General features: G+C 33.4%; 1 protein-coding gene across 4 annotated transcripts in view; it reads left to right on the top strand.

Moving 5' to 3' along the window:
- The first annotated feature begins 812 nt into the window (after positions 1–812).
- Positions 813–25,895, top strand: part of LOC106065926 (coronin-7-like) — a 41,108-nt gene continuing 16,025 nt past the window's right edge. Inside the window, exons 1-23 of one of the 4 annotated variants that reach the window (XM_056037716.1) lie at positions 813–879; positions 2,177–2,265; positions 2,840–2,939; positions 3,387–3,467; positions 5,459–5,529; positions 6,082–6,274; positions 6,561–6,685; positions 7,165–7,251; positions 9,371–9,453; positions 9,578–9,632; positions 11,905–11,962; positions 12,256–12,398; positions 12,653–12,748; positions 14,043–14,177; positions 14,328–14,568; positions 15,019–15,197; positions 15,993–16,101; positions 16,347–16,433; positions 18,904–19,046; positions 23,717–23,821; positions 24,043–24,128; positions 24,509–24,644; positions 24,854–25,060. In XM_056037716.1, coding sequence (XP_055893691.1) covers positions 2,203–2,265; positions 2,840–2,939; positions 3,387–3,467; positions 5,459–5,529; positions 6,082–6,274; positions 6,561–6,685; positions 7,165–7,251; positions 9,371–9,453; positions 9,578–9,632; positions 11,905–11,962; positions 12,256–12,398; positions 12,653–12,748; positions 14,043–14,177; positions 14,328–14,568; positions 15,019–15,197; positions 15,993–16,101; positions 16,347–16,433; positions 18,904–19,046; positions 23,717–23,821; positions 24,043–24,128; positions 24,509–24,644; positions 24,854–25,060 — 2,583 coding nt within the window. In that variant the 5' untranslated portion in view covers positions 813–879; positions 2,177–2,202. Of the gene's footprint in view, positions 884–1,156; positions 1,178–1,540; positions 1,560–2,176; positions 2,266–2,839; positions 2,940–3,386; positions 3,468–5,458; positions 5,530–6,081; positions 6,275–6,560; positions 6,686–7,164; positions 7,252–9,370; positions 9,454–9,577; positions 9,633–11,904; positions 11,963–12,255; positions 12,399–12,652; positions 12,749–14,042; positions 14,178–14,327; positions 14,569–15,018; positions 15,198–15,992; positions 16,102–16,346; positions 16,434–18,903; positions 19,047–23,716; positions 23,822–24,042; positions 24,129–24,508; positions 24,645–24,853; positions 25,061–25,895 lie in introns of those variants that run through there. The other 3 variants (XM_056037717.1, XM_056037718.1, XM_056037719.1) reach the window with 3 other exon arrangements.

Raw genomic sequence — 25,895 nt, 5'->3', positions numbered from 1 at the left:
CCTCCAAAATTTTTTTTTCATGATAAAACCCCCTCTTCAATATAAGACTAAAGCATACAACAGTCACCAGATACTATATGAGTGTAGCCAAGAGGTGCTTTGTGTTTGAAAAACCTCTAGAGAGGGCTTTAAGCTTAGAGGGTAAAAAAAAAAACTCTTCCATAATATTCTAAAGCAAACTACAGGCACCAAATTCTATGAGTGTAGCTAAGGGGGTTTTGAGATTGTTTAAAAAAAACATCCTGAGATTTTTTTGTTTTAGATACTGAAAATAGTGTTTGGCGTCGAGGCTCTGCCCCGTACCCCAAACCCCCTGGCAAGGGGCGGGATATTTATAGTCTTTCCACTAGCTCTAGTAAGAATAAACATCTTCCGAAAGAATGAAGGGTCAAAATGAAATAAAGATTAATTACGTACACACACTCATAATATACATAGGCCTATATATAAATATATATATGGGGAGGGGGAGAAAAAATCCTCCCCCCCCCCGAAAAAAATTCCAGGCTACGCCCATGCTAAGGAAATATGTAGATGAAGAGTTCTAAATAATTTATTGTATTGTATAGGCCTAGTAGACTAAAGTCTAGGTACCTAAAGATGAAAAAAGCAAAAGACAGGAATGGAGAAAGACGGTCGACAAATCCTGCGCGGTGCCCCAAACGACTAAGGAATAGGTGAGGGTGTGTGAAGTTGATAATAGATCTATTAGTACATGTTTGTGTCTAATATAGTGGATCGAAGTTTTTTTGTGTTTTTTTTCTAAATTAGAAAATTGTTTCGCGAAACATATTTGTTATGACAAATTTTACAATTATCATTGACACATTTGGGCCAAAGTTCACGGAAGAACCCTGGATGAGACAAAATCTATTCCGGGTAGGTAAATAAATCTACAGATCTATAGATCTAGAACTAGACTAAAATTTGGACTCAACATATTGGGTTTACACGATCTATTTCTTTTAAATAACAACATTTGTAAAGTACCATGAATGCTCACACAGTTAGTTCATAATCTTGTCATTCATGATGCCGCTGCGGAGACTGCTAGAATCTCAATCTAGATTAGATTAGTCACTTAGTGATTAGTAGACTTAAATAGGACTCCAAGCTAAAATTATTTAAGACACACCCCCCTCGGCCTCCTTAGAGAAGTACCATATTAGATCTAATTGTGCGTTGATTCAAATAGTAATAGATCTATCTAGATAGATTTTAATCTACCAGTAGTAAGGGCAGTAATCAAAAGCCTATCAATATCATAGATGACCTTCTTTGTATTGAATTGCTTTTAATGATAATTATAATTACTCAACTCTTGGCTTGGGCAAGTATCAAGACATAAAGATAAAATAAATAAAACACACTAGTAGAATCCAGATTTATCATTTTAGATTAGTCACTATTCTAGATCTAGATAGTAGGCCTAGTAGTAGTAGTAGTAGTAATACTTAGTAATAGATTTAGCCAATTTAGGCTAGTATAAGTATAGATTCAGGCAACCCATTCCATTCTCTTCTCTAAAGGCACTAGGGAAGAAGGAGCACTTGTGGCTTGTACGAATTTGTTATAGCGTTTGGAATAAGAAATTTGCATCTATCTTTCAGTCTTTATGAGTTTTTCATTAGGTTTTGTTTTTTTATTTGTAAATTATGGTTTAGTGTTTTATTTATTATAGCTACTTACTTTTTATTCTTCTGTCCTGAAGTATCTTTACGTTTAGTGATTTTATTAATGGTATTACTCTAATCAAATGTGAATATTCTTTTGTTGTAAATCACACTGCTCTATTTTGTATTTTTTTCATTTCTTTGTTTTCTTGAGTTGAGTTGTCTCAAACAGAGGATGTCCCTCATAGCAAAGAGTTTGGGCCCAGTAAGGGCCCCAACTGGGCCCGCCCAGTTAAGTCATTGTTCTGGCCATAACACACCCTCATAACCTATTGGCCATGAAAACAGATTACTTTTACACTATCTGCCCAATCAAAAGGTCTGAAAGTGTTATTTACTTACTACTAGATGTTTTTCAGACATATATTCATTGAGGGTGCATATATAACGCATACTATCTGGGATAAAATATGGGATTTCCACCTATTCTGACTTCCATCTACAAGACATACATATTTTGAAGACTCTCTGATTATAAACATTCTTGTATCTTTGTATTTTAGGTCAGTGAAACTTTGAATAAATCAGGATGGCTTGGAGGTTCAAAGTTTCAAAATATAAAAATGCTGCCCCAAAATTTCCTAAAAAAGAGGTATTACACATTTTTTCAACAAGTATTTCTCCTTTCAATAGATCAATATATTGATTTGTAACATTTAACTAACTCACTTATATACAGTTTGAAGTTTAAAAAAACATCACTTAATCTAAAACAAGTATTAACTCTTTATCTCCGTAATTATTTTTCCACACTCTGACAGAATTGTTAATTTTTCTCATTTGTACATTCTACCCTGATATGATTAAACTTCAATAACATTTTTGTTTGTAATCAGAAAACGTCACTCTCTGTATAGAATTATAGGAGAATGCATGTTTTTTTTTATATACCGTGTAAAACAAATTATAAAACCCAAAATTAATTTAATTTAATGAGGTCAAATCAATGATGATATCCTTAATTAGGAGAGAAATAGTTAAAATAATCCTACATTTGGGTCAAGAAGAAGTTAGACACTTGTATAAAATATTCAATGTTATTCAAAGATTTAAAAAAATTAAAATTTGTTCCACAGTTGTTATTATAAATACAGTAGCTATCTTAATGTGGCCAGATTTATTTTTGATGTTACAATGTCTTCAGTAAAATTAATTGTGTGTTGTAGGAACTCATTCAAGACATACCAGTCAGTGACATAAATGCCTCATGTGGAAACCATATTAAAGCAAGTTGTATTTATGCTGCTTTCAATATTGATTCTGGAGGTAGGTAGTTACTGCTGTATGTATTCCATTGCTATGTTCAACATTACATAAAGCAACATTGTCTCTGGGTGTAGGTAGTTATCAGCTTATGTTTTCAATTGTTAAAATTTTGTATAAAAAAACTCAAAATGTAATGGAAAAAAAATCTTTGACATGAAACAGACTTTTTGAACGAAACATTTAACCAAGGTGAAATAGACTCTTTTGCCCTTTAAGCCACTTCAAGGCGAAATGATAATCTCTACGCAAAAACTTACAAGATAATATCTAAGCTAAATGTATATTTGATCTCACGCCAAAATTCATAAATATTTCTGGATAAATCACTTGATTGAATTAAAAATAAAATAGATGTAAACTTATAAGATAATCACTTTAATAAAACGTTTAAAAAATGAGTATCTTTATATTTTTCTTAATTTAACATAAACATTTTTTTTTATCTAGGAGGTGGTAATCTAGGTTATCTACCTTTAAATGCAAGTGGTCGTCAAGGAAACACCTTGCCAGTAATCTATGCTCATGCAGGTAAGGAGCGCTAACTTACATTCAATAATATCTATATATTCACTCACAATTTGTTATATATACACGCTAGATCATGAGATTAAGATGGCTAGATTCTGCACCACTTCTGGCTTCTCTGGATCATTCTAAAATGGTTTTGATCCTACCTGACTGAGCAGTGCTGTGATTAATGTGACAGTCTCATCAAGCAAAATCTCAAAGTATTGTTACGACTTTGGAATAGACTAAAGAAAGTTAACTCACAGATTGTCAGGTCGCCGATTTCCTTCTGGTCGCAGAAGCACAATCCACTATGAACAGTCAATAATCCAAGTAATCGAAATAATTTCACAGTTCTCCTAATCAAATGTACATACAACTATTCACAAAAAGCAATTTAAGAAAAACAATACTCCATTGAAAAATCCGCGATCATAACTCCAGTTACTTTACACATCAACACACTCGCTCAGGTCAGTTTCGCCTCCAAACATAAACAAAATTTTTAAAGTTCTCATGTGGGAAAAAATAATCAGTCGGGGGGGGGGGGGGAACAAGTTTACAACAGTATCAAAGGATCAATTCTAGGTCCAATACTATGTTCACATATCAACTCAGTGGTTATTTTATACCACTTCCTTGCCATGACTCAAAACGGATTCTTCAGTCCCTTCGTATGACAGGCAACTAAAGTCAGAGGAACTGTTAGAAGGGTGAGCACCTGGGAGGTAGAGAATAAGCTGAAAATAAATAAAAGGTAAAACAGAAATTATAAAAATTGGCACTGGGAATGACTGTCCATTGCAACCATCCACTTAAGTGACAAGATGATGTTAAATGGTGTAATGTTGAAGAATGCGAATGTCGTGAAATGCTGGGCTCTTGCTTCCTGGAGTACTCTTAACACGCGACAATTATATACACTACAAACTGACTTAAGTCCGTTTCAGCAGACAAATATAAAGTTTATTTTACAACATAATTATAATATTGCACTCCTTGTTAGTGCTACGAGTCAAGAAATAATAAACAATCCTATCCGCATAACAGCGGTATCAAATGTATCCAATATATGTTAGTGTCTCTAGATTACAAATCACGTCCGCATCTCAGCGGGTAACACTGTGCAGAAATATAGATTAACTAATACATGTCTCAAAAAGAACACTGGCAACGACTACCCACAAGTTACTTTCTAACTGCTATTACTACAGACTTTTCTAAGTCGCTACTGTCCGTCCTGGACCAAAATATTACTTGACCACCCGGTCTAAAGGATACCACTTTTCTTCAATAACTGACTTGACGGAACTCAAAGTCAACTTTATTCATTCTACTTCCTGTTTTCTACATCAGGAATTCCACTTGTCTTTTAACTCTTAACATGACGTGAATATAAATCATGCAATGTCAACTGAGACTGTGACAGTTCCCCTTTCAGAACTTGCGATCTATAGAGCAGATGATGTAAAGGTCATCTGTTTCTGTGGCCCACAGTTAACAAGATAGTTGTGTGGCCAACACAATGACCAACTACCTATACTTTTCCCCAACTATTGTCTATTAAGCTGGGTGGAATCAGAAGCAGATCCCGTAATTTAAAATCCAAGTCTTCACTGAGATTCGAATCTAGGATCCCAGGTTTGGAAGCCAAACAATTTACCACTTAGCCACTGCGCCTTTAACTTAAGTGACAAGATTTAAGAAAATTGTTCAGTCTCATTCAGCTTGAAATAGTTTCATGAAATGTTTGTGTAGGTCAGATTAAAATGTTTATAATTATTGCGCTTCAGGAATAGACTACAACTTAATTCTTTTCACTTCTGTTAATGCAGCACAGTAACTATTCAAATCAGCTATTTTCCCTAATTGTTTATACTTTTTTATTGACATTCACTCAAATGCACAATTCATATTTTTTTATACTCATTTTTTTGATAACCATTTTTTTTTTTTTTTTGACAACCACCTCAACCAAAATATAATAAAGTTCTTTTTTTCCAACACTTTAGATTTTGTAACAGATCTTGATTTCTCTCCCTTTGATGATTATTTGCTTGCAACTGGATCTCAAGATTGTAAGGTAAAATTTCGTTAGCTTCCATTTCCTGATATATCAAGGCCTCAAAAAGTTTATTTTATTATCTGGTGGATGTAGATGTTTCTAGACAGAGTTTAGAAAGCAAAGTTTAAAGTGTTGGTCAGACTATTTTACAGATGGCAAATTATCATTTGCAAGAGTCCATTCAGCCCAAAGAGAGCCCAGGCCTACTTAAACACATTTTTCCATTCAATTCTCTCCTGAGATTTTCATCTACATATATGTCTGAACTCTTATCTTATCTTATATAATACAGACGTTACTTCAAAAAAGAAGATGATTACGTCCTACAACTCTTGAGTTGTTGTAGATCTGCCTCTGCAACATCACACCTTTGTGATCATGGTCTGCCTTTGGGCAACTGCCTTTTGTTTTTTTAATGTAGTTTTGCTCCTCTTTTCTCTTGACTTTCTTTCAAGGTGACATGATTGTAAAGATTTTTTAAAGCTTGATCTGTCTTTGTATAATTATTTCCTTTCTATTGATTTCATAAAAAAGATTTTCTGCCATGTTTAATGTGATTTTTATATTTAGGTCAACATTTGGTTACTGCCAGATGAGTCCAGTCCTGGTTCTTTATCCCAGCCTGTTTTGTCACTTCCACTGTTTGATAGAAAAATTGAGAATGTTTTGTGGAACCCTCAGGCAGAGGGCATATTAGCCGTAACATCACACACTACTGTTAAACTGTATGACATTACTGGAGCCAGTGGACAAGAACTCTTCAGTCAGTGAGAATTTATGTTCAATCAATTCATGTTATGTTATTCCATATCTGAAGAAAATCCATTCATGAATTTAGTTAATCTGAAGAAAAAAAATACATTATTTTTTTATTTTTATTTTACAATCTTAGTGTTTAGGTGTCTGTACAATGTATAACTTTTAAAGTTTAATTTCAAATAGGATTTGATAGAAACTTTTTCAAGAAAACAAATTCTTATAATGTAAATAAATTGTTTGGTCATTTAAACTTTGGAGCTTATATAAATATAACAAAATTTAAATTCCAGATATTTCCAAAAGTTCTGACCAAATTCAAAGTATTTCATGGAAAGGAGATGGCTCTCTCTTGGTTACATCTGGTAAAGACAAGAAAATCAGAGTTATAGATCCTCGATCCAATTCTGTTGTTCAGGTTAGTCCATAAGAAGATCCAGGTAGAACACTGTGGCTGAGACGAATGTATTATTGTTTCGTGAACCTAGCACGATATTTTGATGATGATCTAAAAAAAAAAAGTCTTTATACTTACCCTTGCAAATTGTGGATGACATTTACTAAGAAAAAAAAAAAAGACTTGCTATTGATACAGTCAACTTTTAAAAAAATTTACTTCGATAATAATAATAAAAAAAGTAATTTAATTTATAGAGTGCTGTCAACAAACAAAATGTAGGCTCAAGGTGCTGTGATAACTTTACAAACATAATCACAAGAGCTAAAATGACAAATTAATCTAAAAAAGTTTTGAACAGATAGGTCGTAATGTTCTTCTTAAATGTAGTGAAGCATGTTGTCTGTCTGACATCCATAGGGAGTGAGTTCTAAACCTTTGGTCCATGTGCTGAAAAAGCAAAAGCCCTGCTTTGAATAGTTTCTCATCTTATATTGCAGGAAGGAAATGGACATCAGAATGTCAAAGATTCTCGAGTTCTATGGCTTGCTGGGAAAGAATTGATTCTCTCCACGGGTTTCTCTCAGGTAATCACATTTAGCTGTGTGTTTTTTCTCTTATGTGGGGACTGCTGTTGTTTTTAATTATAACAGAGTCCATTTAATCACTACAAATGTCTAATACAGGGTTTGTAGCGCTCCTAAAAACTCCTAAAATCTCCTAAAAAATGAAAAGTCTCCTAAAATCCTAAAATTCTCCTAAAAATTGCAGAAAGTCTCCTAAAATTTTGTCCACTCTCCTAAAATTTGTACCCAATATTTTTTTAAAAATATAATTTTGCTTATTTCTTGCTAAAAATGTGAGGGGAAAAACGACAGCGTAACTAGGCATTCTGATTCTGATCGCATGACCTTACAGGCTGGCTGTGTTAATGAGCTGACCAGTGACGTGTCTACACCGCCTTTCACCCACTTGTGAAGGGCGACCTCGTGATTGAAGATGGCCTTGGCTCAAGCAAGCATTTCACCTGGCAGTATTTTTCTGAAGTCAGCGTAGAAATGTTTGTTTCCATTTATTGTTACCACTAAAGATGCGCAAGATCTAGTCCGTAGTGACTATTGTCTATAATTGGAGCAATTACCAGACTAATTTGTAGGCTACACCCCTCCGGGCCCTCCCTCACCTAAAATCTTCTTGTTGTAATAGTAAGAGTGACTTCACGTGGAAACTCGGTAAATCTAATAGATCTAGCTAGTATCTAGTAACTGTAATAGTATCTAGATTTAAATTTAGATCTAAATTAGATCTAGTGAAGATAATTCGCACATAACCTGAAAACTCTGTGAATTTTAGTCAATTTAATGATGTCTAATGTCTAGATTACTCTAGAAATACGCTAGATTCTAGATTTACACTTAATCACTTAAAAGTCTAGTGAAAGATAATTAGCACAAAGAAGTGAAAAGCCCGCAAATTTAGTGACTTAGATCTAGACTCTAGATCTACGGTATATTCAGTGAAGATAATTTGCATACTGCCGCGAAAAGTCCGCAAATTTTAGTAACTTATATCTAGACTCTAGATTTATTCTAAATCACTAGAATCTAGTGAAGATAATTCTCACACAGCCGTGAAAAGTCCGCAAAATTTAGTGACTTAGAGTTAAAGTTCGCGAATTTTACCAAATTAGCTTTAGAGTCTAGATCTTCTGTAAATTTAGTGAAGATAATATTCACACAGCAGTGAAAAGTCCGTGAATTTTCGTGCCTTTGATGTAGACTCTAGATTTACGCTAAATCACTAGAATATATATAGTGAAGATATTTCTCTCACAGCCCTGAAAAGTCCGTGAATTTTAGTCACTTAGATCTGGAGTCTAGATCTACTGTAGATTTAACAAAAATATTTCGCATACAGCTGTGAAAAGTCCGTATAAATTATTTCACTCGTAAAAGCCAGGGAAACTATATGGTTGAAAAAGATTCTGCTAGGAAAAAAAACTCGAATATGTTAACCCCCCCCCCCCCCCCAATCCAAAAGCCATTTTTTTAGTAAGCAAATGTCAACTAAACATTCAAATAGGCCAATATTGCCCTATGCCCTATATATTACTGGCTCTGTTTATGAAAAGGATTTAAGTTAACTAATAGAAGAATAAAACATTACCTCAAATGCACACTATGACTCTAGTATTTATAAGATACACATAGGAACTAAAAATGTAAATTTCCATCACAGAGAATATACATCATGAATAAGGCATCTCTAAGAATGCTTCTTATTTTAAAAAAATCGAAAAGTAACCATTTGTAATGTTTTTAAATAAATCTTTGGGAAAAAAAAATGGTTGTTTGAGGTTTTGGGATGACAGTCAAGTTGTTACTAGATTAAAAGATAACTTTCATTACATTTTCTGTGGGCATACAACAGCTGATAACATTGTTTCTGTGGCATATTGGCAAGATATTTATTATTTAAAAAATCAAATAACAATAATTGATTTGATAAATGCTTAGTTTTGTGTATGTTTTACTATGTATCACACAAACTAATAGGAAACACATCACACATCGTACATTTCATCCTTAAAAAACTCCTAAAATTTTGTCATGGAAAGTGCTACTAACAGTGCTAATAAGGATCAATAAAACAGTTTTTAGTCATTGTCTTCATTTGTAAGATATTTAGATTCATTTTCACTTCTAGGGTAGAACAAGGGAAGTAAAAGTTTGGGACTCAAGGCAGATGTCAACCTCATTATCTTCCTTGGATATTGATTCATCAACAGGGTTAGAGGATTCTATTTTCTGCATCTCTGGTTAAGCTTAGAACAAAATGTAATTTAGAATTTCACTGACCATTGTCAGAATATAGTAAATACAATTCGCTAAAGCTCTTTAACTTTGTTCTCAGGACCATCATGCCATTGTACGACCCAGATACAAATATGACATTCCTGATTGGAAAGGTAATAATTATGTCAATAAGAATGGCCATGGTCATATGAAATGCTGCTGTTAAGAATTTTAAGAATTACATATGAAAATACTAAGATGGTATACAAGTGATTTAAATTATATATGCAGTGCAAAGATTGTACACTAATTGTTATAATTTCATTTGAATGAAATGTTAAAAGATATTTGTTCTTTGTTTCATCTATTAAAGCAGCAATGCCCAAACTACGGCCCGCGGGCCGGACGTGCTTTTATCCGGCCCGCCAAAGCATTGGAACAAATTGTAAAAAAAAAATTAGAATGTTGAAAAAAATATTCTATTTAAGTTAGGATTCTCACTCATTCTTTGAAGAATTCCATCTTTAGGTTTGGTATTCTAATATTCATAGTAAATATTTTTTTTATTGTAAGAACACAAGTGTTGTTTTTAATGACGATAAAACTAGACAGCTATTTTTAATTCTTGGAAAATTCCACTACTGTCTTGAGCTAGCCATGTCCTTGACACCTTGTGTGTGCAATACAGAGCATCATTGATGCATCGTTTTGGGTCGTTTTCTTTTGATGTCAAAGTGATTGGTATCGTATTAACGTTTGTGATTTAATAAAGTGGGAGAGCCTAAGAAACGAAAAGTGGACTCTGAATGTAGAAACTTTCAGGAAAAGTGGACAGATCTTTGATTTGTAAAGAAAGTGTGGCTGGTTTTAAAGAACATAACATTAAAAGACATCATGAAGCCCAACACATAAACACATATGGTGGCATTCTTGGATTTAGCCGCGAAGACAAGATTGTCAACTTAAGACTAGAGATTGGGGGATCGACAAGAATATTAGACAACAAGAGACAAGAAAATGAGTCTGTGATAAGGGTCAGCTACAGAGTTGCAATGATGCCTTTTTCCGATGGCGAATTTGTAAAAAAGTGCTTGCTAGCAGTGATGGAAGAAATGTGTCCTGAAAAGAAGAATGCAGTAGAAGCTGTCAGCCTTTCTCGCATGACAATTACATGGCGAGTGGAAGATATGGGGGTAAATCTTCATTCAAAATTAAAAGACAGAGCATCAGAATTCGAAATGTTTTCTATTGCTGCTGACGAGTCCACTGACATAACTGATACTGCGCAACTCTTGGTATTTATTCGCAGTACAAACAGCAATTTTGATATAACAGAGGAGTTTGCAGCTATGAGGAGCATGCATGGGACTACAACTGGAGAAGACCTGTTCAAAGAAGTGTCAGCCATCATAGAGGACCTTGCTCTTCCTTGGAAGAAATTAGTTGGAGTGGCTACTGATGGCGCTAGAAATATGGTTGGATGTCTGGATAAACCGAGGAAAGGTATTAATACGTTGTTTTTTTAATTTGAGACACGAAATTGAACTGAACGACCCCTCATGGTTGTGGGATTTGGCTATTTTATGCGATATCACATCTAAATGAACTCAACATCAAACTACAAGGGAAAGACTAATTGATTTCGCATGTGTATGCAGACATATGTGCTTTCCAAACAAAATTGAAACTCTTCATTCAACAGGCGGAAAAGGTACATCTTGTCCACTTTCCAACCTGTACCACTCTACAAAATGATAAGCAGCTAAATATGTCTCTCCCAAAAGAAAGAATGATCCAATTTCTGAGGCTCTTGATAGATAATTTTAGTGAAAGATTTGTGGATTTTCATAATTCAAAAAATGAAATCCGTCTTTTTGAAAATCCGTTTGCTGCCGATGTGTCAAGTGCTTCGACAGATCTACAACAGGAATTGATTGACTTACAAAGCCAAACATCCCTGCTTGACAAATTTCAAGTGATGCAAACCATTGACTTCTACTCCATCATACCTGAGGAAGCGTTTCCAAATCATCGAAAACAAGCGCTAAGGATGATCACAATGTTTTTAAGCACTTATTTGTGTGAACAAACTTTCTCAATGTTGAAACGGGCGAAAATCATGTTACGTAATCGCCTCACGGCTGAACATCTAGATTCAGTGCTCCGACTTGAACACCTATGCAGCCAGATATTCAGAAGATGGTTTTGGATAAACTTTATGAATCACATTAATTTATGAAAGTAGGTCAACAAATAAAACTATTAAAAATAGCTCATTGTATTTTTTTTTCTTTTTGGTAATATGGCCCGCGACACGAATGCCGAAAATTAAAATGGCCCGCAGACCAAATAAGGTTGGGCATCACTGTATTAAAGGATTTAGTTCTTGTTTTTAAATAAAGGATTTTCTTGTAGGCTAAAAATTGTTTGTGTGAAATATTTCAGGGAGATACTTCACTCAACTTTTTAGAGTTGGCAGATAAAGATCCATATTTAACTCCAGGTTTGCTATTAAATTTTGGATAAGATGATATGTAAATTTGATTAAAACAAATATATTTGCAAAATATTTTTTAAATAATTATTTGTTGAAGTATTTTTATAACAGAATATTACTGAAAAATTTTTTCCTTAAAAAATGTGACTTTTTTTTCTTGTGAGGTTTATATTATCTGTTGTCAGTGCTTCACCCGTAGATTATAAAGTATACTTTTAAAATGTCTTTAGCTAATTATTTAGTGAATTATTTTGATTACTATAACAATCAAATGAACTTTTTCCCCAATAATCGTTCAGGTGGGGTCGATCGAACTGAACAAATCAAAGGAGCTGCACTTGTTCCGAAACGAGCCATGAACTTAATGGAGGCTGAAGTCAACAGACTTTTAGTTTTGTGCCGCAACTCTATTATCCCAGCATCTTACATTGTTCCTAGAAAGGTAAGTCTTAAAAACAGAAAATAACAACATTTTAAATTTTGGCCGATTATGTTAATAGTCAAATGTAATATGTTTTTTTGTCCATAGACATTAGTAGAAAAAAATTAGTTTTAGCTTATTAGAGCTGACAGAAACATTTCATTTTATCATAATAGCAAAGAATATTTTTTTTTGGGCTGCAGACAACTGTTACTAACATTGAAAAAAAAAATTATTATACACTTGTACAAACAGTAAAGTTTATTTTGTTTCAGTCTTATAGAGAGTTCCACTCAGACCTGTATCCTGATACACAGAGTAGTGAACCTTCTCTAACTTCTGAGCAATGGCTGAATGGTCAAACTGGCCAGGTACTTAAACATTTTATATTAGGCTTAGAAAATCATATAGTGTGTTAGATAAAAAAAAAAAAAGGTTGCAGAATTTTAGAGGGTGGAAGACCCAGTTCTTTTCTCTTTTTTTTTTTTTTTGGATTTCAACATCTGCACCTTTCATGGAGTAGTTGTAAATGTATACGCTATGTTTTTTAAAGAGTTCTGCAGCTGGTTCTTAAAGCGTTTCTTTGAAGAACTTGAACCTTCCTGCTCATCAAAAACAGATTGACTTAGATATTCAGATGCCTTACATACCAGATTTCCCACCCAGAAGATCTACTCTGTCTATAAACTGTCTTTGTTTGCATGTGTTAACTATCCATCTGTTATTAAGATTTGCTAGTTGTCAACAAGAGGATGATACATCCAATCATTTACATTAGTTTTGTAGGATACTTGTAGGCATATTGCTTGTAGGAAACTTGTAGGCATATTGCTTGTAGGAAACTTGAAGGCATATTGCTTGTAGGAAACTTGAAGGCATATTGCTTGTAGGAAACTTGTAGGCATATTGCTTGTAGGAAACTTGTAGGCATATTGCTTGTAGGAAACTTGTAGGAAACTTGAAGGCATATTGCTTGTAGGAAACTTGAAGGCATATTGCTTATATGCTTTTCATCCACAGTAGTATTACACAGCAATGGCAGGAACTACTTTCAAAAATGTAAATACAAAGGACTTCTCATAGGATGTAACAAAATATGTGGTTTATTTCCATGATATCAATCCAATGTGCATGATTCTATTATTTGTTGAACATATATAACTTCTTACTTCGGTTAAAATACTTTCAGATCACACTAATTTCATTGATTGACTTCACAAAAGATTAATAACTTGAACTTTTAAAATTCAACTAATAATTTCAACTCAAACCAAGTACTTCTCTTGACTACACATTTGTAATGACTAACTTCTTTCAACTACATACCTGTTCTGACTAACTTCTTTCTACTACATACTTGCACTACATACTTGCACTACTTACTGTTCAACTAACATTCTCCAACTCCTACTGTAGGCTGTCGATTTCTTTATGACCTTACTTCTGGTCCTACCTACATCATGTTCACTATTTACATTTTCATGCTCTATATTTACAAAAGTATATTAAATTCCAATAAGTTCACTGTTTTGACTGTGACACCTATATAAGAAAAGAAAGTCAATTGAAATAAAAAAAATATTTGGGTTTTGGAAATCTGGGAAAGAAAACAAAACGTTTTATGGAGAATTCTATCAAATATCTTTTATGACACATTTTTTTCAGCCAAAGTTGGTCAGTCTACAGCCTTGCAAGCAGCTCATCACACGCAATAGAAGAGGATTGCTTTTAACTGGAGCTTTAAAGGGAGAGAAACTTACAGTAAAAAAAGAAGAGCGTCAAGAAGAATCATCCAATCCTGTAAGTGACGTTTGATTTTTTGACATACAAAAAAATTATTTTATTTTACTTTTTTTTTTTTCAGTTAATTTTGGTCATAAAAAGTTAAAGAAAAACCAAAAAGTTTTTAATTTGAATGCATGATAGACACTTTCTTTTATTTGAGATCAGGTTGAGAAATTATCTAAAGCACCAGATGTGGTTGATTCTGTCTCATGGCCAGATATAAAGTCAGGGGGAGTTAAAACTGAGTCCCAGTCACAGGAAACAGTAGTGAATAGAACCACTGCAAGTGTTGAGAAATCCAAAGACCATATTGAAGTCACACCTAACAATGTGTCCAAAGTCAAGCCCAAACCTGAAGTTGTAGAAAAGCCTCTGTTAACTCCTAAACCAGTCAAAGCCTTTACAGGTAACACTTTCATTTAGTTCCAAGGCTCTTACCATAACATTTTTACTTTCAACTATTTTGATTGACTAATGACTTCCAAAAATACAAAAAATTTAATAAAAAATAAGTTTATTTATCTTGTAGAGATTTCTTTTTAATGTTTCGTGATGTGGTATGTGTATATATTTATTTTTTTAGCCTTACTGTTGTTTTTTTTTAAGTGATAACATTTCAAATATTCAAAAAATTGTTTTTTTTTTGCAAGATAAATATTAAATATAATGAAATAACATACACCTACATTTTATACAAGCTCTTGTTTTTAGACACATTTAACATTCATTGTTTTTAGACTCATTTAACATTCATTGTTTTTAGACTCATTTAACATTTATTGTTTATATTCTCATAGTTTTAGCCTCATCTTCTAGCGACATGATCTTATTTAAATTTATTTTTTTTTACAATCAGCTGTACGCCAGTCCAAAGTTCGACACATTCAAGGTCAGCTGCTTCACCCAAGCTGTTTCTACACCAACGTTAGAAATGTCTGTAAGACAATGCCAGGAGAAAGTGACATGTTTGCTGCTAATGTTACTCGATGTGTTGTCCCAACAGACAGTTTTGGTGGCTGTTTGCATGTTTTTGAAGTAGGTCTAATTCATATTTAATACAAAATAATCTACGTAGTGACCTTGACTTTCTGTCTCATTTGTGCTTAAACATTTGCAGGTGGTAGGGATGTAAAGCATGTCTCAAAATGCTAAGATATTTTATTTTATGCTTACTACACACTGGATCACATTACAATCATGGGTATAAGTTTATCTCAGAGAGGTTTGACTGCTACCTCTACTGTCTGTATTAGGAATAAAAATCAGCTCAACTATAATTTTAAAATCTCTGTCAGGGATTTTTTAATTGACATTTTGAGATAGATTGATTGAACTTTCCTTTTAACAAGCACAATCTTCTTGATATATTGTGATAAGTCTGCCTTGATATCCTGTTATAGCAGTCTGTCTTGATATCCTGTTATAGCAGTCTGTCTTGATCTGTGATAGCAGTCTGCCTTTTGAAACAAAATATTCATTTCAGGAAATTTTGATGGTCAAGTGGTCTGTTAGCCTTCTTCTGTGTTACTGCTAGGCAACGCTGTCAAGTCAGAGGGCCTGTTGTTTGTGCCCTGGTCAGGACAGTTCATTATCTCAGTATTTTTGTCCCCATTTTCTCTCATCAAAAATCTTGTATTTATTGCTGCCTCTATATATCTAATTATATGTAACATGTCAACTTTGTTAAACAGTCACAGCAGTCTGGTTCAAAATGCTGCAGCAGCAATAGGCTTTGATTTACACAAACAGTTGTCCATTTTGCTATAAGGTTGTTTTAGAGTGACATCTTTGTTAAACTAAAATAGTCTGTGCTTTCTGTATCTTTTACAGTTTTCTAAAGCTACCAGACTACCAGATACTGGAGTTCCAGTTATTCAGAATGGAAGTAAAGTGGCAGACTTTGCCTGGGATCCTTTTGATGACAGCAGACTTGTAGTTGGTAAATCTGGTTGTATTATTAATGAAGTCAACTTAAAGGAATTTTATTAGTTAACTGATGATGAACAGTAGTAGGTTAATGAATGACATTCAATCATCTAATAAATGACTTTTAATTCTTTATTGAAAAAAGGTTGTTTTTTTTTTAAAAGATTGTAATTATCTTATCTTGTAATATTTAAAATTGTAGATGTACAAAGAGAATCTTATCTTTTTTTCAATATTGTTTTTCTTTTTTTTCCCCAGTGACTGATAATGCTAAAATCAATGTGTGGACAATTCCTGATGGAGGTATAACACAGAATCTAGAACAACCAGATATCAGTTTAAAAGGTATATTGAAGAGTAGAACTTTGATCAACCTCTAATGTTCAACTACTTATTAAATCAACTTCTGATGTTGAACTACTTATTAAATCAACTTCTGATGTTGAACTATTTATTAAATCCACTTCTGATGTTGAACTGCTTATTAAATCAACTTCTGATGTTAAACTACTTATTAAATCAACTTCTGATGTTGAACTACTTATTAAATCAACTTCTGATGTTGAACTACTTATTAAATCAACTTCTGATGTTGAACTATTTATTAAATCAACTTCTGATGTTGAACTACTTATTAAATCAACTTCTGATGTTGAACTGCTTATTAAATCAACTTCTGATGTTGAACTATTTATTAAATCAACTTCTGATGTTGAACTGCTTATTAAATCAACTTCTGATGTTGAACTACTTATTAAATCAACTTCTGATCTTGAACTGCTTATTAAATCAACTTCTGATGTTGAACTATTTATTAAATCAACTTCTGATCTTGAACTGCTTATTAAATCAACTTCTGATGTTGAACTACTTATTAAATCAACTTCTGATCTTGAACTACTTATTAAATCAACTTCTGATGTTGAACTATTTATTAAATCAACTTCTGATGTTGAACTACTTATTAGATCAACTTCTGATGTTGAATTACTTATTAAATCAACTTCTGATGTTGAACTACTTATTAAATCAACTTCTGATGTTGAACTATTTATTAAATCAACTTCTGATGTTGAACTACTTATTAGATCAACTTCTGATGTTGAATTACTTATTAAATCAACTTCTGATGTTGAACTATTTATTAAATCAACTTCTGATGTTGAACTATTTATTAAATCAACTTCTGATCTTGAACTGCTTATTAAATCAACTTCTGATCTTGAACTGCTTATTAAATCAACTTCTGATGTTGAACTACTTATTAAATCAACTTCTGATCTTGAACTACTTATTAAATCAACTTCTGATGTTGAACTACTTATTAAATCAACTTCTGATGTTGAACTACTTATTAAATCAACTTCTAATGTTCAACTACTTATAAAATCAATTTCTGATGTTGAACTACTTATTAGATCAACTTCTGATGTTGAACTATTTATTAAATCAACTTCTGATGTTGAACTACTTATTAGATCAACTTCTGATGTTGAATTACTTATTAAATCAACTTCTGATGTTGAACTATTTATTAAATCAACTTCTGATGTTGAACTATTTATTAAATCAACTTCTGATCTTGAACTGCTTATTAAATCAACTTCTGATCTTGAACTGCTTATTAAATCAACTTCTGATGTTGAACTACTTATTAAATCAACTTCTGATGTTGAACTACTTATTAAATCAACTTCTGATGTTGAACTACTTATTAAATCAACTTCTGATGTTGAACTACTTATTAAATCAACTTCTAATGTTCAACTACTTATAAAATCAATTTCTGATGTTGAACTACTTATTAAATCAACTTCTGATGTTGAACTACTTATTAAATCAACTTCTGATCTTGAACTACTTATTAAATCAACTTCTGATGTTGAACTATTTATTAAATCAACTTCTGATGTTGAACTATTTATTAAATCAACTTCTGATGTTGAACTATTTATTAAATCAACTTCTGATGTTGAACTACTTATTAAATCAACTTCTGATGTTGAACTGCTTATTAAATCAACTTCTGATGTTGAACTACTTATTAAATCAACTTCTGATGTTGAACTACTTATTAAATCAACTTCTGATGTTGAACTACTTATTAAATCAACTTCTGATGTTGAACTACTTATTAAATCAACTTCTGATGTTGAACTACTTATTAAATCAACTTCTGATGTTGAACTACTTATTAAATCAACTTCTGATGTTGAACTACTTATTAAATCAACTTCTGATGTTGAACTACTTATTAAATCAACTTCTGATGTTGAACTACTTATTAGATCAACTTCTGATGTTGAATTACTTATTAAATCAACTTCTGATGTTGAACTATTTATTAAATCAACTTCTGATGTTGAACTACTTATTAAATCAACTTCTGATGTTGAACTACTTATTAAATCAACTTCTGATGTTGAACTACTTATTAAATCAACTTCTGATGTTGAACTACTTATTAAATCAACTTCTGATGTTGAACTACTTATTAAATCAACTTCTGATGTTGAACTATTTATTAAATCAACTTCTGATGTTAAACTACTTACTAAAATTGTTCTCTGTGTATTTCATGTTGACATTGTGTTTATGTGTATGCGTTTGTTATTGTATGTAGAAATATTCCCCTTGGTAAGAAAGTTCATATCATTGTGTTGTGTGTAACATGTGGACAGTTAGAGTGTGTTATAAAAGAGTCTGATGTACCCAGCGTTTAGTGTTGGGCATCGCTTATTGAGTTCAGCATTCTATAGTGTATTTTTTAAGCTAACATTTCATAGCTATAACTGTTTTTCTTTGGGTTGACCAGGTCACATGGAGAAAATCTATTTTGTGCGCTTTCACCCGCATGCCTCCAACTTGATCGTGACCGCCTCCTATGACATGACTGTGAGGTTGTGGGACTTGAAGCAACAGAAGGAGGTCCTCAGGCTGGAAGGGCATGATGACCAGGTAGCTATGAATGTTTGAATCAGATATATAGGTCATTGTTGCAACTGTGTAGGACTAAAATAGTGTGCCATAAAAGAGCCCATGAATATCCTCTACAGCATTGGGCTTTAGCTATTCCAGTTCTACAATGTAAATTGTCTACTATTATAACCGCTAGCAATTCCAGTTTAACAATGTAAATTGTATACTATTATAACGGCTAGCTATTCCAGTTCAACAATGTAAATTGTCTACTATTATAACAGTTGGCTAGCTATTCCAGTTCTGCAATGTAAATTGTATACTATTATAACAGTTGGCTAGCCATTCCAGTTCTGCAATGTAAATTGTATACTATTATAACGGCTAGCCATTCCAGTTCAACAATGTAAATGTCTACTATTATAACAGTTGGCTAGCTATTCCAGTTCAACAATGTAAATTGTATACTATTATAACAGTTGGCTAGCTATTCCAGTTCAACAATGTAAATTGTATACTATTATAACAGTTGGCTAGCCATTCCAGTTCAACAATGTAAATTGTATACTATTATAACGGCTAGCCATTCCAGTTTAACAATGTAAATTGTATACTATTATAACGGCTAGCCATTCCAGTTCAACAATGTAAATTGTATACTATTATAACGGCTAGCCATTCCAGTTCAACAATGTAAATTGTATACTATTATAACGGCTAGCCATTCCAGTTCAACAATGTAAATGTCTACTATTATAACAGTTGGCTAGCTATTCCAGTTCAACAATGTAAATTGTATACTATTATAACAGTTGGCTAGCCATTCCAGTTCAACAATGTAAATTGTATACTATTATAACGGCTAGCCATTCCAGTTTAACAATGTAAATTGTATACTATTATAACGGCTAGCCATTCCAGTTCAACAATGTAAATTGTATACTATTATAACGGCTAGCCATTCCAGTTCAACAATGTAAATTGTATACTATTATAACGGCTAGCCATTCCAGTTCAACAATGTAAATGTCTACTATTAGAACAGTTGGCTAGCTATTCCAGTTCAACAATGTAAATGTCTACTATTAGAACAGTTGGCTAGCTATTCCAGTTCAACAATGTAAATGTCTACTATTAGAACAGTTGGCTAGCCATTCCAGTTCAACAATGTAAATTGTATACTATTATAACGGCTAGCCATTCCAGTTTAACAATGTAAATTGTATACTATTATAACGGCTAGCCATTCCAGTTCAACAATGTAAATTGTATACTATTATAACGGCTAGCCATTCCAGTTCAACAATGTAAATGTCTACTATTAGAACAGTTGGCTAGCTATTCCAGTTCAACAATGTAAATGTCTACTATTAGAACAGTTGGCTAGCTATTCCAGTTCAACAATGTAAATGTCTACTATTAGAACAGTTGGCTAGCTATTCCAGTTCTACAATGTAAATGTCTACAATTAGAACAGTTGTATTACTGTTCCAAAGAAATGTCTGTCACTACAACATTGAGACATTGTTCTTGTCATATTTTTAACAGTAATGGCTCAATGACATTTCCAATATATCTACCATGTTATTGTGACATAATGTAATATTTTATTTAGAGGAACAAAATTTAGAAAACTTTTAGTAGAGTTAAATAGTTAAATAAGCCACCATATACAGATATACATATATCATACACACATTTACCATACAGACTAATACCATACAAACATTTACCATACTCATGCCAAACCGTGACTAATCGTTACAGTTGGCCTAACTGCAGACCTGTGGCATGACAATGAGCTTTTGGTCTCAACTGATCACTCGTCGCCACATCACAGGTCTGCTGTTAGGCTTATTATAACGATTGGTCATGGTCATACACAAATATACCATATACACACCCACATACACAATGTCTAACTGAGAAATGATGTCAACTGTAAGTGCTAAGGAGTCCATAAAGTCACATAAATGATTTCCTTGATATTAGACAAAGATCTTCATCTTATCACTACAACAATCCTGACACAAAGTTCCCACTAAGTCACACTAAGTCTAAGCCTGTCGAGTCTTCTATATACAGATATACATATACCATACACACATTTACCATACAGACTAATACCATACAAACATTTACCATACTCACGCCACATCACAGGTCTGCTGTTAGGCTTATTATAATGATTGGTCATGGTCATACACAAATATAACATATACACACCCACATACACAATGTCTAACTGACAAATGATGTCAACTGTAAGTGCTAAGGAGTCCATAAACTCACATAAATGATTTCCTTGATATTAGACAAAGATCTTTATCTTATCACTACAACAATCCTGACACAAAGTTCCCACTAAGTCCCACTAGTCACACTAAGTCTAAGCCTGTCGAGTCTTCTATATACAGATATACATATACCATACACACATTTACCATACAGACTAATACCATACAAACATTTACCATACTCACGCCACATCACAGGTCTGCTGTTAGGCTTATTATAATGATTGGTCATGGTCATACACAAATATAACATATACACACCCACATACACAATGTCTAACTGACAAATGATGTCAACTGTAAGTGCTAAGGAGTCCATAAACTCACATAAATGATTTCCTTGATATTAGATCTTTATTTTATCACAACAATCCTGACACAAGGTTCCCACGTTCAGTAGTCACACTAAGTCTAAGCCTGTCGAGTCTTCAACAACACAAGAGTTTCATAGACTCCAAGATGTCTCACAATAACCGCAGCATTTCTTTAGAGCCTTCAGTAGTTCTGATTAACACTATCTAACAATTACATTACCTTATGTAATACAGACGTTACTTCAAAAAAGAAGATGATTACGTCCTACGCGTCATGCATTTAGTCATGCATATTAACCAATGACTTAAATTCTGCCAAGTCACTGGTTTTCCTGGCTAGCTCAGGAAACCCCATTCCATGCTCTAATAGCACTAGGGAAGAAGGAGTATTTGTACAAATTTGTCCTAGCATATGGGACGAGGAATGTGCCTTTATCTTTGTGTCTTTCAGAGTATTTTATCAAATTTTGTTTTTGTATTTTAAGATTATGGTTCAGAGTTTTATGTATAATTGCTACTTTACTTTTGAGTCTTCTGTCCTGAAGGCTTTCTAAATTTAGGGATTTTACTAAAGGTGTTACTCTAGTCAAATGTGAATATTCATTTGTTATGAATCTCACTGCTCTATTTGGTGTCTGTTCCAGTTTCTTAATGTTATCTTGAGTTGAGGGGTCCCAAACGGAGGATGCATATTCTATCATTGGCCTAACCAAGGTTACATAACATTTTTAGTTTTATGTTCTTATTTGATTTATAGAAATTTCTTTTAATAAACCCTAATGCATTACCACATTATTAATAGTATCCCATATGTCAAGACTAATCAATAGAGTATGAGCCTAGTTTGGTAGTGCAGATGCACAAATTAACCTTCTAGACACTCTCCAGATACAACCAGCACTAATCATGAGATTTAAACACACTGAACTATTTTATTCCTGTCATCTGGCATGTAAACACACTATGTCATGAATATGATTATTTATTCCATGTGCATAAATTTTTAAAAAAATTGATTTTATATAGCACATTTGTGTATGCTAATAGCATGCTCAGTGTTCTGTGGTTGGTCCAATCTCTTTTTTGTGTGTGTGTATCTAGAAGCTTTTTTGTGGTGCCTTTAGGTGCACAGCCAACACATTTCAGCTCAAACACATTTCAGCTCAAACACATTTCAGCTCAAACACTTTTCAGCTCAAACACTTTTCAGCTCAAACACATTTCAGCTCAAACACATTTCAGCTCAAACACTTTTCAGCTCAAACACTTTTCAGCTCAAACACTTTTCAGCTCAAACACATTTCAGCCCAAACACTTTTCAGCTCAAACACATTTCAGCTCAAACACTTTTCAGCTCAAACACATTTCAGCCCAAACACATTTCAGCTCAAACACTTTTCAGCTCAAACACATTTCAGCCCAAACACTTTTCAGCTCAAACACATTTCAGCTCAAACACTTTTCAGCTCAAACACATTTCAGCTCAAACAGATTTCAGTTTGAGTTTGGATTCAAACTAGAGCTCCACTGTTAGGTGGCCAAGTGGTTTAAGCCAAAATGTCAGACCATAGACTTATATATTATATCTAGACTGGAAATGGAAAACAAATTCTTATCCGTGATTGATCGATTCACAGGCCTATATATATTGATAGATTTTTATGTATGTAACTCTTTTTCAAGCTGTAAGGGAAGTCGCCCCAATCAATCTTTTCTGTCTTAGAAAAGTAACGATCTCTAGTTTTCAAAGTTTAGAAATAATGCAACAATAACAGCTAGACATTTCTCCTCAAAAAACTGAAACACAGGATGGCTGCGCTCTGGTCTGATGTTTGGTGGTCACGAAAGTCCTGGGTTCAAACCCTGCTTGCTGCCATTCCTAGTTGTCCTGTAGGAAGTTTTGGACTAGGGTGTAATTATAAATCTGAAGGAACATCAAAAACATGTCAAACATTTTACAAAACAAACAACAAAACTCTCATATCTGATACAGAAAAATGTTCCAATCATTTTGACAATTGTGACACTATACAATCAAATGTCAGCCTCTTAAAAATTGTGCTAAGCTGTTCCAATAAGTTCTATGCTTCCCTTGCAGGTGTTCTGTTTATCCTGGAGCAGTGATGGCCGACAGTGTGCTACAGTGTGTAAAGATGGATTGGTCAGAATCTTTGAACCCAGACGCAGCCTGTCACCACTCAGGGTAAAGTTTTTCTTCTTTTATTCCAAAATTTTCTACTTTTTGCATTTCTTGAAGTTAAACCTTCTTGTATAAATTTTAAATTTAAATTTTTTTGTATATTTCTTGAAGTTAAACCTTCTTGTGTATATTTTGAAGTTAAACATTCTTGTATATTTCTTGAACCACATATCATCAAAAAATTTTATGTTTCAAGTTTGTAATAAAAGTTTATATCTTATCAGAAAGGTCCTGGGCCTGCAGGCATCAGAGGTGCTAGAGTGGAGTGGGTCTTACAAGATAAACATCTGGTAGTCTCTGGATTTGATAAGTTAGTCATTTTGATATTTTAGTCATTTTGATAAATTGTCATGTTGATAAGTTAGTCATTTTGATAAGTTAGTCATTTTGATAAATTGTCATGTTGATAAGTTAGTCATTTTGATAAATTAGTCATTTTGATAAAGTAGTCATTTTGATAAATTAGTCATTTTGATAAGTTACACAATGTAAAGCTTGATTGTAAATCAAATAATAGAATGGCTAGCCTTCAGTTTATAGTTAACTCCTATTATTGTCTCAATCACAAAGAAACTAGAGAGAAAACTAAACCATTGACTTGATTTAAACTTAGCTCTACACATTTAGCAATTTTTTATCAACCCAGAAATATCAGTGTTGTCATCTTTTTTTTTTTAATTTTGTTTACAGAAACTCTCTTCAACAGTTGATATTTTATAGAGTCAGTGACCTTGAGATTTTAACACGTGTTGATATTGCTGTATCTCCAGCCATCTTGATTCCATATTATGATCCAGACACTTCCGTCATTTTTCTAACTTGTCGAGTGAGTATAATGTAAAGATGTCTTCCCACCTCTTGTATAAAATCTCTCTGGGCAGTGAAACCCCCAAAAATCTACGAGCCGATATTGGAGCATGCTATTTCGATACATCTTTCTATATCACCAGCATTACAAAAACAAAGCAAACAGGTTTCAAACACTTTGCAATTATAATTATAATTGATATTTTAATGTAATGATTTTGTTTGCAGGGGGAGCGTTTAATTTACACATTTGAAGTCTCGGAAGAAGAACCTTATTTGTTTGAGTGCACTACCTGCAAGCTGGAGGGGCTCCATCAGGCAGTCAGCTATTTACCTAAATACACGTGTGACGTCCAGAAAGTGGAAGTAATGAAAGCCTGGAGACTTACTACAAACAGTATCGAGGCCATTTCTTTCACAGTCCCTAGAGTCAAGGTCAGTAAATAGTAGGACTATTAAGCTTCCTAACTGAGCAATGTAAGTAATGATAATCTATGACAACATGTCGACTGAATGTCATATGAGATTTGTGGGACTTATCCTTAGACAAGAAGAAACATGTTTTCCAAAGTCAGCCATAACATGGAGGCTGAAAAGAGGAAAGCAAAAATAGTGCAATCTAACATGGCATGGCACATTCTTTAACAAAAAAAGTACATAAGTTCCCCTTTCAGACCTTGTGGTCTATAGGGCAGATGATGTAAAGGTCATCTGTTTCTGTGGCCCCTGTTAACGAGAGTGTCATGTGGCCAGCACAAATACCAGCTGCTTTTACTTTTTCCCAACTAATGTCAGGTCTGAGTGGACTCAGAGGCGTCCAAAGATCCCGAAATTAAAAATCCCAGTCTTCACCCACGGTTCGGAAACCAAGCGCTTTACTGCTCAACCACTGCGCCTCATCGCACCTTCTTAGAAGAACTAAAATTTGTGTGCACCAGCTGGGAAGAAGGCTGTGGAAGTGTCCTATGACTGATCTCTGGGGAGCGAGCTTGTCATGCTGAATCGTGCAGAAAGACCTCAGTCTTAAGTTATTTCATTATCAAGCAACAAATAATTTGATTACCTCATAATTTGATTACCTCCTTGACAAAACCAGAAAATTGTTTTTTTTATTTAATCAGTAATTTAAAAAGTATGAGGTAGGTTACCTGGGAAATTACATGGGGGTAATGTGAAAACAAAAAAATGAAGGAAACAAAAAAACTTAGTGCAAATTTATTCTTTAAAATAAGACAAACATTTGTTAAACAGGCTCTTCTCTTCCATTTAA

The sequence above is a fragment of the Biomphalaria glabrata genome, chromosome 8, assembly GCF_947242115.1.
Source record: "Biomphalaria glabrata chromosome 8, xgBioGlab47.1, whole genome shotgun sequence".
NCBI lineage: Eukaryota > Metazoa > Mollusca > Gastropoda > Planorbidae > Biomphalaria > Biomphalaria glabrata.
The sequence above is the reverse complement of the archived record's forward strand: the minus strand, read 5'-3'. Positions and strand labels throughout refer to the sequence as shown.